This window comes from Dunckerocampus dactyliophorus, chromosome 5, assembly GCF_027744805.1.
Source record: "Dunckerocampus dactyliophorus isolate RoL2022-P2 chromosome 5, RoL_Ddac_1.1, whole genome shotgun sequence".
Classification (NCBI taxonomy): domain Eukaryota; kingdom Metazoa; phylum Chordata; class Actinopteri; order Syngnathiformes; family Syngnathidae; genus Dunckerocampus; species Dunckerocampus dactyliophorus.
In genome coordinates, this window is record NC_072823.1 from 21,837,449 (window position 1) to 21,853,287 (window position 15,839).

The 15,839-nt window shown below is 43.4% G+C and overlaps 1 protein-coding gene across 2 annotated transcripts in view; it reads left to right on the plus strand.

The window, feature by feature from the left end:
* mapk8ip2 (mitogen-activated protein kinase 8 interacting protein 2) overlaps positions 1–15,839 on the plus strand; it is a 47,052-nt gene that overhangs the window by 23,172 nt on the left and 8,041 nt on the right. The window contains exons 3-11 of one of the 2 annotated variants that reach the window (XM_054775560.1): positions 1,288–1,524; positions 1,610–1,688; positions 3,581–3,784; positions 3,978–6,192; positions 7,673–7,878; positions 10,468–10,543; positions 10,697–10,869; positions 10,951–11,060; positions 11,135–11,257. In XM_054775560.1, coding sequence (XP_054631535.1) covers positions 1,288–1,524; positions 1,610–1,688; positions 3,581–3,784; positions 3,978–6,192; positions 7,673–7,878; positions 10,468–10,543; positions 10,697–10,869; positions 10,951–11,060; positions 11,135–11,257 — 3,423 coding nt within the window. The remainder of the gene's footprint in view (positions 1–1,287; positions 1,525–1,609; positions 1,689–3,580; positions 3,785–3,977; positions 6,193–7,672; positions 7,879–10,467; positions 10,544–10,696; positions 10,870–10,950; positions 11,061–11,134; positions 11,258–15,839) is intronic. The other variant, XM_054775561.1, reaches the window with a different exon arrangement.

Consider the following 15,839-nt stretch of genomic DNA (forward strand, 5'->3'; position numbering starts at 1 on the left):
AGAATTTACAGTTAATCCATGTGATTGGTATTGGTATCGGTTGATTTCTCTGATGGATGATCGTTATTGGAATCGGCAGCATAAAAGCCTAATTGGAGCATCCCTAGTCAATATAGAAATATGTTAAACTGTCAAATTATCCATCAGCTTGACCGTGGATAGTCATTTTGTGCCAGCCATGTTAGTTCTGGTGAACCTGTAATGTTCACCTGCCAGGCAGGCTTGACTGATACTGGAAGCACATTCACATGGTTCTCTCTCTCAGCTTGGAGTGGAGGGTGGAGAGTTATTGATGTGATATTCTTGCAGACTCACTGTTCTTATTTATAGTTCTGAGATGCACACTTATTATTCTTACTATTATCTGGATCAGCGGCACTTTCCGAACACAGATGAGGGATGTTAAAGATATTGCTCACACATCCTTATGATGGCTTTTATTACAGTGACAGAGGATGTGAGACTTGAAGATGATTAACACGGTAACACCAGCTCAAACTGAGGATTTGTGCACAAATTCTTGTGTGCTCTCCTGGCTGTGATTGAGTGTAAAGCATAGATAAACCCGACGTCAGCAGGATTGTGATGTGAGAGGCCGCGCATTGATTGGTCCATTAAAAAGACAGCATGCAGTGAAAGGCAGAGAAAGTGCTGCATCTTGCAGAGTCACAGCCAGATAACTCACTCCTCGTGTCTGACGCCTTAAAAATAGAGGACGAGATGGACAATATACAGTAGACGTCTGTGAAGTGGACTTCACCCACGAGTATGATGGCATCTGGCATCTTGTGTGCAGTAATGACAAGTAATCTAATGGAAACACTATGCAGCTTTTCTGGTGTAGCAATTATAGAACACCTGTCCGTTATGCCTACAGGAAGTGAACATGAAAGTAAATACTGTATGGAGGCTGCACACAAATATACTGTAGTGTCGTCTGTTCAGTTAGTGTACTGCTTTCCAGTAAAGCATGTGAAACCTGAGCCATGTCAGATTGATTCACTCTTCTCATGTCATCGACCTTCCTGGCGCTTTGTGTTATTTCACCCACGTTTTCTTTGGTCTTCATTGTTCAGCTTCAGCAGCATAGAATACTACACAGACTGATCTGTTCCAGAGTTGCCCGCTAAAGTGCTTTGATTGTGCAGGCTGCAATACATGTAAAAAGAAAATCAAATATACAGTTGATGGGATGGCTTTCATAATAGTGGCTACGGTCAGAAGAAAGCACTTTAATAAACATCACGATCATAAAGTGTATTAACTTTACCATCCACTCTCTCCTAGGACTCCCTAATTTTGGAGAAGAATGACATGCACCACCCAGTGTGCTCCTTCCAGGACGACTTCCAGGAGTTTGAAATGATTGATGACGACGATGAAGATGAGGACGACGAAGAGGAGGAGGAAGAAGACGATCCCGACGCACCCCCGTCTCCCTCGGCCTCCCCTCCACCCTCACCGACTCTGGGCACCCTGAAGAGCAGACCCACTACTCTGAACCTCACGGCAGCTGTGTCACAGGTAGGTGAACTTGTTTTTAGTAAACACTCTAAGTAATGTATATTTAAGGTATATAAACAACATAAATGTGCATTTTTGCCATTAGGATTCATTGAACAACAACAGCAGTCTGTCACCAAAGAAAGGAAGTTGGCAGGACTCATTGCGTAACCCATCTTTACAGGGTGAGATTTTTTTAAATTTATTTATTTATTTTAATTTATGATGTACAGTATATCCGAATTAACCAAAACCGAGGTACTGTAAATGGCAATCCGTATATATATATATATATATATATATATATATATATATATATATATATATATATATATATATATATATAAACAATCAAAAGTTTTAAAACACTCCAATTTCTCTAGAGGAAAAAACGACATTTTAAAGTGGTCTGTCTCTCTTCCATTGTTAATTCTCTATTTTCTTGCCATTTGTGTGGCAACAAATTACTTTCTCCAGTACAATGCTGTTCAACTGATGTTCACAAGGATATAGTACCACAGTGTGTTCCGAACACTGTTTTTGTGCAGACAGAGGAGGTGGTAATACTCCAGTACATGGAACACCTGTTAGAATTAGTTGTACCAACTGCTAAGGCTTGATCAACCCCCATTTCTGCAGAACACCTTCAAATTGTTGACCCATTTTGTGGCCCTTTTTGTATAATTCTGAAACACACATTATTTTTCAGTTTTGGGTAGCTTTACCTTTTTTTGGCACTTCTGTAACTTCACCACTTACCTTTGTACAGTTTCAAGTTATTCATTGGACGTGAAGCACTTGAATTTCAATAAATAACTGGAAAAATTGGGGTGTTGTAAAACTTTTGACCAGTAGTGTGTTTCTTTATTTTCATGACTATTTACATTGTAGATTCTCACTGAAGGCATCAAACCTATGAATGAATAATATAAGTAATAAGTATAAGTTTCAAAATGAGCTTCCCCTCGGCAAACATGGATGAACTAAGGTTAACATTTTCCTTAAGTGTCCTCACTTAAAATGTTTTTAACGTCAATAAAAAATAAAGTTAGCTATGATAATAAAGAAGTTAGCTTTTGGGTTTTAGTTTTTTTTCCCTGTTTTTCTTCATTTTTTATCAAGCTGAACCTCCTTTGATGTCTTATAGCGCCCGCTGTATCCCCTTACAGCACACTTTTCATTGTCATATACATGTACATAAACAACCTTGGAACCTTGGTTAGCATCATTAATTCGTTCCAGAAGGTCTGACTGTAACTGTAAATCCAATGAATGCATTCTAGAAAGCCAAAAATGTCAACACAAAACACGTTTTTATAATTTTACATGCAGAAAATAAATCGAAATGCATATGAATACATTTAAATGATGAATGAAAGGGATAAGAAACATTTAAGGTTACTTTTACCTTCATTGAAAACGTGATTCTTGATGGAAGGTGGTGGTGGTTGATCTCGCTGTCACATCGTGTATTTGGGAAGTCACTTCTTCATTGAAGGTAAAAGTAACCTTAAACTATAAATAAGAACAGTGAGTCTGCAAGAATATCACATCAATAACACTCTCCACCCTCCACCCTCCACCCCAAGCTGAGAGAGAGAGCCACGTGACTGTGCTTCCATTATCAGCCAAGCCTGCCTGCCTGGCAGTTGAACATTACAGGTTCACCATAACTAACATGGCTGGCACAAAACGAATCATTTAGAATAGCTTTATGCATGTAAAACTACAATTGTAAAACTATAAAAACGTGTTTTATGTAAACATTCTTCAGAGTCAACTGCTGATGACATCACAGATGCGCAAAGTTACGGTTCCAGTTGCCGTTTTGTTTAGCTGGCTCAAGGAAGAAAATACATTAAGAACACAGTTGGACTCACTTAGTGTATTAATAACAAAACACAACATACACCGTATTCTGTGCTAACCATAGAATGCACTCAAATTGAGGCAAAAAAATTTCCACATTAACCGAAAAACACTCTAACCGGGATAGCTAACCGAGGTTGCGCTGTAACTATGAATTCTAATTTATCGTCATCAAGCGTTACAAATTTCAACTACTGTATGTTCCCAGGCCGCACAACTCCAACCCACTCGTGCTTGGACGATGGCAACCATGTGACAGGCCAGTGCCCAGCCTCTTCAGTTGTCCAGCCACCAGTGTCCCAGAGTCAAGGTACTCCAGCAAAACAAGCAGGGGAGGGTGGGAACCCCCTTTCCCCTCACAGGCCCCTCTTGTGTGACATGGAGGGCAACAGGCGGGAGAGGCTTGAATACGGTAACAAAATAAAAAGGACTGCCTAGCTAATTTAGAAGTCATTCCATTAACATCCATGTTAATCTGTTGAACAGACTAATTAATTAATCCAACCCCTCTCCATGTAATCTCACGGTACCACCTACTGCATAATCCTATACGCCATTGAATATTCTCAGGTTAATGTAGTTAATGATGTCTACTTTTTCCCCAGGCTCATTTGGTCAACTCAAGTCCCATCCTTGCCCTGGTGACATTATCCAACCAAAAGCTGACCCTTTAATCCAGACCACCAGAGTACCATCTGTAGATGAGCAATCCCAGTGTTCGGACACAGAGGTGGACCATGACCTCAACAATGGCCACAGTCACAAACATTCAAACCGGCTTGCCACAGACACATACACAATTACCAGTGAGTCTGGCATGGAGGCGGGGAACGATCTCGATCCGGATGGAACCAGTCACTGCTTGTCATCCACTGCGCCCTTGGGAGCCACAGATGGCGCTGACACCCCCTTGTCAGAGGACGAGCTCGATAAGGACTTTGAAGTTGAGTTCATGCACAAGGAGACATACGACATGGTGTGCAAGGAGAATCAGTCGTCATACATTGAGTTCCCATCCATTGAACCCTTTGATCCTGCTTCCTTCTCCAGTTATGTATCCTCTGGTCACCTAGATGCTTTTGACCGACCCAAACTCTCTGATTCTCAGCCAATGGCAGCTGCGCTGGCAGCAGCCAATGATTCCACCTCTCCATCTTCAGACCCAGGGATCGCTGACATGAACCAGCAAGGTTATGTGACCTCAGACCAGGACAAAGAACTGAGCTCCCCAGGTTCTGACTCTGAGCTTGATGGAGAAGTGGAAATAGAATTTGCCAGTGGAGGTCCTGTGGTTTCCAATATGATCTCCTCCATCTCAGAAACAGAGCTTGACCTTACTAGTGAGAGCAGCAGTGGCCGCTCTTCTCACCTCACCAACTCCATCGAGGAGGCCAGCTCACCAACATCAGACCAGGAACTGGACCCGGATACAGAGTTAGAGCAGGACAGTGGAATCGTGGGACTGAAAGCGTCTCTCTTTTTGGGTCAACCTGACCCAATCAAAGAAGGGTCTCCTTTACCCTCTCCGTCCCCTTTACCCTCCCCAACCATTGGCACCCCATCACCCGTGGGCTCCCCTATTTTGCCTCCTGAATGCTACGATGGCGACCAAGCTCTGAGGGGCTTGCAAAATGGAGACGACTACCTGTCTTGCGAGCACCAAGCTGATCCAGACGAGACTCTTCCTCCAGCCCAGCGGTGTGAGGACAGTCTCTCCAGACAGATGGTGCTCCAGATAGAACCAGATCACAGTCTTGAGAGCTTCAAACGCTCCTTCTACCTACCAGTGGGCCCCCGGATAATGCCCACCGCAGATGATTATGATGAAAACAGTGAGGGGGATTCTGAGTCAGAAAGCGAAGATGACCTGAGTGAAAACTCTGACTCACCCTGGTTGCTTAGCAACCTGGTCAACAGGATGATCTCAGAAGGCTCATACCCCATCAGCTGTCCTGAGGAGTGCTTCAAACGGGAGGTTTCTGTGTCGGATACCATCTCCCCGTCCTCAGACATCGGCGACGGAGATAGTTTTTCTGAGGATGACCCAGGGAAGAAATCAGGAATTAATAGATTAGAGGATGAAGAGACAGATGGTGAACTGTTGAGAAAAATTGAGAGAAGTAGGGTGGAGTGTACAAATAAAGGCGTAAGCATGAACTCTTGCCTCTATATGAGCAACCCGACTGGGGACACAATTACCCCACTGGATCACTGTTTAGAGAATTCAAGAGAAACCACCAATTACTCCTCATGTACCACCAAAGTGAAGAACTTTACAGATAAACCGTCCAAGAACAGCAAGAGACCAGAGGAAGAGAAAGAGCCCGATAATGACTTGATGATGCAAGAGGGAAGGAAGGACCTTGACTCTCCGAGCCTTACTGACAGCATCATCAGTGACAAAGACACAGGGAGGGAGACCGAGCCCAGGACGACTAGTCGCTCCTCAGCTTCTCTTGAACGTATCACAGAGGTCAAACACAGCCTAACACTGGACATACCCACTGCTCAGACGAACCGTTGCTTCAGCCTCACCTACTCCACGGACAATGATGAAGAAGACGAACATGAATACTCTTACCCGCTCTTGGATGACTTGAGGAGGCAGTCCCACAGGGATAATGAGTTGCAGCTGGACAGGTCACCACCTGTTGATACCTGTGTGCCAGACCATCCCTGCCCGGACCGTGATCTCCCACCTTGTGAGAAAGACCTGTCTCCAAAGCAGCCAAGTGTAGATGACGGACTGGCCTATGACTCCATGAAGTACACACTTGTGGTTGATGAGAACACAACTCTGGAACTAGTCAGCCTCAGAAGGTATGATATCAGAATAATGTTCACACTAACAATCTTAATAGGCCTGCTTCTTTTTAGGAATAGACCCTTTCCATTCAGTGTTTACACAGCAACTAATGATTTGGCCATAAAACACAGTACAGTCGTCCCTCGTTTATTGCGGTTTATTGACCGACAGCTATAGGTGAATTTCCGTGAAGTAGGATTCAATATTAATAAATGCAATGTTTTTGTTGTTCCCAAGTAACAGTGGGAAGAGGATAAAAGACTACAATTTAGAATACAATGTAAAAATGTTAAAAACAATTTCATAGTACAAAGGTGTGTGTGTGTGTGTGTTTGTGTGTGAGTCCGTTGGTGTTGGCGGTATGGATAATCCAGAGGAAGGAACTGTTTGTTAGCCTGCTGGTGCGGAACTTGATCGACCTGCAGCGTCTCCCAGAGGAGCAATGAGCAGCGGCAGCTCACACTCACAGCTGGTCACACAGTAGCCTCGCACAGCTTGTACATCATGGCAGATACTAGAATTTACATATAAATAAATAAACACATTTTTGAAAAAACACGATAGAGTGAGGGCAAGATACTTGCTTATCTTGCTTGCTGCTGCAACAAGTGAATTTCCCTGCTGTGGGATTAATAAAGTACTATACGTACATACATTTACTTAGCAGACTCAAGGTGGTTATGTAAGTTGGGTAAGGAGTAGGACAAGGAGGAGTAAAATGCGATGGCAGAGGCAATATGTTTTAACAAGGATACAAAAACGCTACAGCCAAATAGCACCAGGACGAGGCACGTGAAATACATGTGAGTCACTTAATAATTTCTCGTGTCTAACCTAGTAGATTGATCATTAAAATTCAAACAACATTTTTACTTTGAGAGTGTTTAAACAAGATAGGACTGGATGAACAAAATCACAACAGAGCAGTTATGGTTGTATCTTAACATGTACTGTTGAGCGTACTGATGGTATCTTAACATGTACCCCTCCGGTCTGATTGTACATTTAATCATATATGTACAGTCCATTAGAGGAAGACTGAAGATGTTATCGGAAGGACCAAACTGTATTAGAAAGCATTGAAATCTAGACCAGTAGGTGGCCCTTGAAACACCAGTGTTCTCATCTGTAGAGCTTGTGTACACACAAAACAGGACCGAAAGGCTGTGTACGCTGTTTTCCACACAAAGTATGTGACCTATAAAAACACAACCTGACATGAGAATGTGCGCACCATTATGCCAACTTTGTAGCTGGCATATGCGCTTTTTATTTGGATTGTGGACCATAAGGTTTTGGAACTAGTTTTGAGTAGTGATGTCTCGATCCACATTTTTTGCCCGATCTTCAAAGTACAGCAGGTCAGCAGTCGATCCCGATCCTGAAGATTGGATCTGGACATCCCTAGCTTAGAGAGTGACTGACAGAACCTTTGCAGTCCTACATACTTTATTTATATATCAAGTTAAGATTTTAAAGTATGTATCTTCTCAGGTGCACATCAGTTCTGAGTGATGACAGCGAGCTCTCCACGTTGTGTGATGAGGAGCCTCTGGAGATGGGGCAGGTGGACTATTGCGAAGATGAGGAAGTACGGCCACAGCTCCTCAGTTCTTCTGAGGACTCATCTCCCGAGGCGGACATCCCATTTTCCAAGAAATTCCTAAATGTCTTTGTCAACAGCACCTCACGCTCCTCCAGTAAGTAAATTCATATTCTAGTATCAGATCATTCTCAGGAATTTGCTTTTCTTTTTGTGTTTATACTAAGGTAAAATAAAATCATTTCAACAAAGTTTGTTTGTTTGGTTAAGCCTCGGGACTTTATAAAATACAGTTATACGATAAGTGAATTTCCATTAAGTAGGATTCAATATTAAAACATGGAATATTTTTGTAGTTAGAGCATAGAAAACCTTTTTATAACCTTCTAAATACGATTTTTACCATTATTAGAGCACTGTAGACATGAAATAACACCCCTGTAGTCACCTTCACACTTGTATTACCCAATAGAGTAGAAATAATGATCGAAAATAAGCCATGTTAGACATAAATAAGATAAGATGGACTTACACGTTAGCATTGGCTGCTCCCGTGGTGGCTATTGTCTCGTCAATGTAACATTACTGACACATTGGTGTTCTCACTGCAGGGTATGAAGCCCAATTCAGGTTTTTTGTTTAAATTTGATTTTTTATGTGGTCGTTCACATGACCAAACAAATGCGACTTATTAATGTGAACTCAAAGCGTCTGGAAAGTGACGTGCATGCGCAGAAGCACGACATCACTCGCATTTTTGTGTGTTTACGGAAGTAAAGATTGCTGTAGTGTGTGCTGTAGTGATGTGTGGTACCATTGATTTCATTTCCGATCCATCCGATACTGGGTAAAATTCAGGCTGGTATCGGCGATGCCGATCCGATACTATGTGCAAATCCACCTAATGTGTCTGGTACGTTTTAAAAAGCAGTGTACAGTATTTCAAATCATATCATGAAGAATACAAGACATCATAATAATTTATTGATTTACTTTAAACCCTCAAGTATACTGAGGTAGTGGGGTGATTTACAATACACTACGTCCCCAACTTACAAACACAATTGGTTTCAGATGACCGCTCTTATGTCGAGTTGTTCTTAAGTAGGGGAAAAGGTAATATTACCAATTATATAGGTACTATAGGACGTGTATACATATACATTATATGTGTATGTATGTAAATATGAGTTTGGATGCAGTAGTAATATTAAACGAGGATAATTAATTAAAAAAACAATAATAAAAATGATATAATAATACGTAATGATAAATGTTATTTACCTTTGAAGAGGAGTGGTCGAGCATACATCGTTGTGCTGGAGTTGGAGGAGGAGTTATTGAAAAAAAGGACAAATCGTCGTCGTCGTTAGACTCTTCTAAAAGAGGTAGTGTTCTGGGGGTGGTGTAGAATTAAGCAGGCCTATTAACTCTTCATAAACTTTAATCACACGCTCTGTCCGGGTTGTATCATTTAGCTTTATCTCCCCAGCGTCTAACTCTTCCTCTGTTGGTCCCATTAGCTCCAACGCTGCCGCTGTTGGTCCCATTAGCAGTGTCACAGTGCCCTCTACTGGTCAAGCATGTACAGTAACAGTATAAATGCTGATTGAGCGACTACAAGGCAAAATAAAATAAAATATAGACCAGTCGGCTTGTGTTCGTATCCGTGAATGTTCGCTAGTCGGGTGTTCGTAAGTTGGGGACCTAGTGTATAGCCAAGCTGATATACAACATCAGAAAAACAAAGGACAAAATCCTATATCTGAAGTATCAAAAGTATCAATATTTTGATTTCAGAATCGCCTTTAGTGCATGAAGAGAGCTGCTTCACTAACACCTTTTAAAAATAATTTTTGGACTGTTAATTAGTTAATTAAAATAATGTTCAGACTTTTGTCTACATCGGTGAGTACCTTTATCCCAGTCTTGAACGATAAACCACGCCTTTCGGTGAGTACCTTTCAGTTCTCGGTAAGCACGGCGATACACGCCTTTCGGTGACGTATGTATAGGTTGGATATATGCGACCTGACCGTTCATACTCCAGTGGCATTGCATCTATATCAGTTTTATATCCACATACGAATGAGGGCTGAGTTGCTCTTCGCAGGTCACATATGAGTTTGAATCGCCGTTGGGCATCTATGTGTGGAGTTTGCATGTTCTCCTCGTGCGTGCATCGATTTTCTCCGGGTTTCCTCCCACATTCTAAAAACATGCATGTTAGGTTTATTCTAAATTCTATTCAAAATTATTCTAAATACATCCCTACTTTTTACCACATTAAATATTTTCAACATCAAACCTATAAATGTTTTTTAGATGCCCTTTTTGTTGTAAAACAGTGCAGAAAACATGAAATATGCAGTATTTTCCAAAACTGCATAGCAAAGTGGATATTTGGAATGAGGTTAAGACAGCCTTGACTTGGAACCAACATTGTGCACTAACATTGATTCATTCTTATTTTTGGAGCAATGAAAGTTTTTTAGTTTTTTTTTTAAAACATACTTTTTACCCAAGGTCCAAAAATGGTTCCTCTCATAAAAGTGTGTTAAAAATGTAATACTACATAATTTTCTTCACTTTTTTTTTTTTTAAATCATCGCTATCCTTTTGAAAAGGTTTACACACAAAAGGTCTGTAAAGATATTCCTCCATTCAGGCCCCGAGGAATACAGTATAAGTATCTTCCTTTTTTCTTGAAAACACTAATACAGAGGTATTGCTGTTTGTCTTACAGGTACTGAATCCTTTGGACTTTTCTCCTGTACCATCAACGGAGAGGAGCGGGACCAAACACACAGAGCGGTATACAGGTGAGACAGAGTAACAATAAAACAATATTTCATGCTTGTCACTGTGCCTTGGGCATCATGCCACAATAATGAACCAAAAATTATGCTAAATAAGAAGTAGAAGGCTTTAAAAGGCCTTGATGCTTTCTGATCAAATGGTGCCGCCCCCTGTAGGTTCATTCCCAGACATGCAGATGAGCTGGAGTTGGATGTGGATGATCCTCTGTTTGTAGAGGAGGAAGAGGATGACTACTGGTACAGAGGCTACAACATGCGGACAGGAGAAAGGGGCATCTTCCCTGCCTTCTATGCCCATGAAGTCATTGGCCAGTCTAAAGAGATGCTGGGTAGGTAAAGAACCTTTTATTGATTTGTGTGCGTGATGGAGGTCATGATGGAACATGTCTGTGTGTGTTTGCGTCCTTTAGCCATGAAACGTAACCCGGCATGGATGGAGACTTTCGATGTTCAGTTCTTGGGTTCTGTTGAGGTACCTCATCATCAAGGCAACGGCATTCTGTGTGCCGCCATGCAGAAGGTCAGGACATTTTTACAAGGCAACGACACTAAAAAGACATGTGTGGATGGTGACAATGTTTGGTATTCTGTTAGATTGCGCTATCCAGGAAAAGGACAGTGCACGTGCGGCCTCCCTCCCTGTGCGAGTTGGAGATCAGCTTGCAAGGAGTGAAGCTGATCATGAGCCTGGAGGATGAATACGACTGTCTCGATGAGGTACGGAGAACTAACAACTGCACGCATGTCTGAACAATTTATTGAGATCCAATACAAGAGCTTTTTTAAAGCTCTGTTTTATTGACACTGCCAGGGAAGTATTTATTAAGCAATACGGTTATTATTGTGTCAGATTTTGCTCCTATTTTGATTAGTTAGTGCAGTTCTGCACCAAGGCAAGATACAACCACAAAAAAACAATGTTATCAAAATATTTCATCGTGATTAATTGCATGTTTATCCATAGTTAACTCATATTTAATTGTGATTAATCACATATAGAAAGACGTTTTTATCTATAATAAGTTGGGATGCAAATGTTTTTGTGGTAAACGATTCGATAAGCATCTAGATACAAGGGTTAAGATACGATTAAAAAATGATATACTGTGTTCCCTCGTCTATTGCGGAGGATAGGTTCCCAAAATGGGCCACAATAAGTGAAATCGGCGAATAGCCAACTGTATTTGTTTACCATCATTATATATGTTTTAAGGATGTAAAACCCTTCACCATACACTTTTTTCAGACAAACATTGACATGATTAGGTTTCCTAAATTGGAATCAGGCAATAATTGGAGGGTGGCAAATTTGAAAAGTCAACTAAACGAAGATTGAAAGTAGGTTTGTACCAATCCACACGATCCTATAGCTGAATTTGATGTCTGGCAATTCTGATACTATTCTGATACCAAAGCTCTGTTTGCTTTAGTATTATTATTGTCAAGGTGACGCATTCATGGCTTCGCAGACAGATGGACAACACAAAGCTCTGAACATCTTATCATTACTGTATTGTTGATTTTACATGAGGCTGTAATAAACTCCTCTCTACAGGTTAGTATGATATTATAGTGACCCGGACATTTTGTGTAGTCTTTAGAGTTTGTGATATCCGACTGTTTTATGTGGCCGTGAATGCATCGTTTCTGTGCATTAAAGCACAGACGTGGCTCATGGATCAGAAAATTTCAGCAGGGGGTATCGTAAATTTCTAATATGTGAAATTACGTTACGTTGGTATCGGATCTGCCCCATCCCTAAATAACAGCGCTGATAAGTTCAGTGTAAACAACAGCATGGCAAGTGTAACACGCATGACTCTCACACCAACAGCTGGATAGTGTGACCAACATTTTGAAGCGCATGCAGAGGTAGATAAAGCTGCTGATGTGTCATGGGAGGCCGTGGAACACGGCGAGTTTTTTAGGATCCCAAATGCAGACAAGGGAGGCAGAAAGTACAAAAGAACAATTTAATACACAAAAGAGTCCAAAGCAAAAATACAAAGTACAAATAAGGAAAATCCAACAAGGTAAGAGTCCATAACAAAAAACACTAACAGCAAAAGGCTGTTAGGAAAAAACTAGAAATAACAAAAATACACTGCAGGCAAACCTTACAGGAGAAGATCACAAACAAGGCTAGCAGGTAGGTACAGGTAAGCGGGGAGCCGGGGAGCCAGAGAGCAGGGTAAGGAGCAGGTACGGAGAGCAGGTTGTCAAGGAGTCAACGAGTACAATCTGGCACCGGTCTGGAGTTTGGCTGGAGCTTAAGTAGGCCGGTGGTAATGAGCTGCAGGTGTGTGTAATTAGGGCTGGGTCATGTTCAGGGATGTGCTGCAACAAATAAACGACGGGTTGATGATGGAGTCCACAGTGTAGGGACCCACAAATCTGGGCGCCAGCTTCCTATTAGTCCCTGCTAAAGGTAAGTCCTTGGATGATAACCAGACCTCATCGCCAACCTGATAAGAGGGAGCTGGGATCCTGTGACGGTCAGCCAGCCGTCGATTTCGTGCCGCCGTGCGGCCTAGTGCAGCGACTGTCTCTCTCCAAATCCTCCGGGCTCGGCGTAGATGAATCTGCACGGATGGCACTGCAACTTCCGCCTCCTGTGAAGGGAACAGTGGGGGCTGATATCCGTAAGCGACCTTAAAGGGTGACATACCTGTGGCAGAGCTGACAAGCGTGTTGTGTGCGTACTCCACCCAGGGGAGGTGGGGGGCCCAGGAAGATGGATGCCGGTGACAAACGCAACGAAGGGCAGCCTCCAGGTCCTGGTTGGCCCGCTCTGTCTGGCCGTTGGTCTGGGGATGGTGACCGGAAGAAAGACTGACCGAGGCCCCCAGCATCTTGCAGAATGCCTTCCAGACTCTGGACGTGAACTGGGGGCCCCTGTCTGAGACGATGTTCGTGGGAATGCCGTGAATACGAAAAATGTGTCTCACAAGCAGACGAGCTGTGTCCAGGGATGTAGGTAGTCCAGGTAGTGCAATGAAATGAGCCATCTTAGAAAACCGGTCCACAATGTTCAATACTGTTGTGTTCCCCCTAGAGGCAGGTAAACCGGTAATGAAGTCCAAGGATATGTGAGACCAGGGCCGGGCGGGGATGGGTAATGGTTGGAGCAGGCCGGCTGGTGGTCGGTTTGAAGACTTACTCCTGGCACAGACAGAGCAGGCCGCGACGAACTCCTTGGCGTCCGCCGCCATAGAAGGCCACCAGAATCTTTGCGCCAGTGCGTATAACGTCCGTTTGAGTCCCGGGTGGCAGGTTACTTTAGACGTGTGACCCCATAGTAGTACCTCTGACCTGAGCTCCTCTGGGACGAACAGTCTTCCTGGGGGGCAGCCCTCTGGTGGTCTCCTCCCATCTGTTGCTTCCGACACCTTCCTCTCCACCTCCCACTGGAGTGCACCCAACACTCGAGCCACAGGTATGATAGTCTCTGGTGCCTTTCCCTCCTCCGTGGGGCTGAAGACTCTTGATAGGGCATCGGGCTTGACATTGCGTGAACCGGGTCTGTAAGTGATTGAAAAATTGAAACGGGTGAGGAATAATGACCAGCGGGCTTGTCGAGAATTGAGTCTTTGAGCGGTGCGGATGTATGACAAGTTCTTATGGTCCGTGATGACTATGAACGGAAGTGTAGCACCCTCCAGCCAATGACGCCACTCCCGCAGCGCCAGAACGATGGCCAGCAGCTCCCTGTTACCCACATCATAGTTGCTCTCAGCCTGTGTGAGGCGACGAGAGAAGAAGGCGCAGGGGTGCAGCCTCTGGTCGACCGAGGATCGCTGGGACAGGACGGCTCCCACTCCCGTATCCGATGCGTCGACCTCTACAAAAAATTGCAGGTTAGGATCAGGATGAACGAGCACAGGTGCTGATGTGAATAACGATTTCAGATTACAGAAAGCCGTCTCTGCCTCTGGGGTCCACACAAACGGAACCTTAAGAGATGTAAGCCTAGTCAGAGGTCCTGCCTTACTGCTGAAATTGCGGATAAATCGCCTGTAGAAGTTGGCGAACCCTAGGAACCTCTGTAAGTGCTTCCTTGATTTGGGAGTTGGCCATTCGACCACCGCCTGAATCTTGGCGGGATCGGCACGCAATTGACCCTTCTCCACGATGTACCCCAGGAACGGCACTGATGTGGCGTGGAAATCACACTTCTCAGCTTTAACATACAACCTATTTTCAAGGAGGCGTTGAAGAACGAGTTTGACATGCGTAGTGTGTTCTTGTAGATTCCTAGAGAAAATCAGAATATCATCAAGATACACGAAGCAAAACAGATTAATCATATCGCTTAAAACGTCGTTAATCAGATTCTGGAACACCGCTGGGGCGTTAGTAAGACCGAAGGGCATGACAAGATACTCAAAGTGCCCCAGCGGAGTGTTAAACGCGGTCTTCCACTCGTCTCCATCGTTAATGCGCACTAAGTGGTAGGCATTACGGAGGTCCAGTTTCGAAAAGATCCGTGCCGAATGGAGAGCGGAAAAGGCAGAGTCCATGAGAGGGAGCGAATAACTATTACGTACCGTAATACTGTTCAAACCCCGATAATCGATACAGGGGCGCAAGGACTTGTCCTTCTTGGCAACAAAAAAGAAACCCGCACCGAGAGGAGAGGAAGAAGGACGGATGAGACCGGAAGCTAGCGAGGCAGAGATATAGTCCTTAAGAGCCTTTTGTTCCGGCCCAGAAATATTATAGAGCTTAGCGCTGGGTAATGTGGTGTTGGCTAGTAATTCTATCGAGCAATCATACGGTCTATGAGGTGGAAGTGTCTGTGCACGATCCTTACTAAATACTTGTTTCAAATAATGATATTCCTCAGGCACATTGGTGAGGTTAATCTCCTCTACAGGAAGTGGTTTAACGGAAACCTCGGAAATGGCAGACCTAAGGCAGTTAGCGTGGCAGAACATACTCCAGTTGACTATGTTCATCTTAGTCCAATCTACGGCAGGATTGTGGAGTTTGAGCCACGGTAACCCTAACACTAGTGGAGCTGCTTGGGAAGGCATAATAAAGAAGCTAATCCTCTCTGAGTGATTACCCGACAATTGCAGAGAAAGAGGTTCGGTCTGATACGTGACTACTGCTAGAAGACGTCCATCTAAAGACAGAACCTCCTTCGGAGAGGATAGCTTAATCACTGGGATATTATGTTTCTCAACGAATGACGTATCCAAAAAGCAGTCATCGGCACCGGAGTCAACTAGTGCGGTTACAGTCACATTTCTGCCCCCCCCTGTAATAATCCCCTTGACCTGGAGACGTCTCAGGG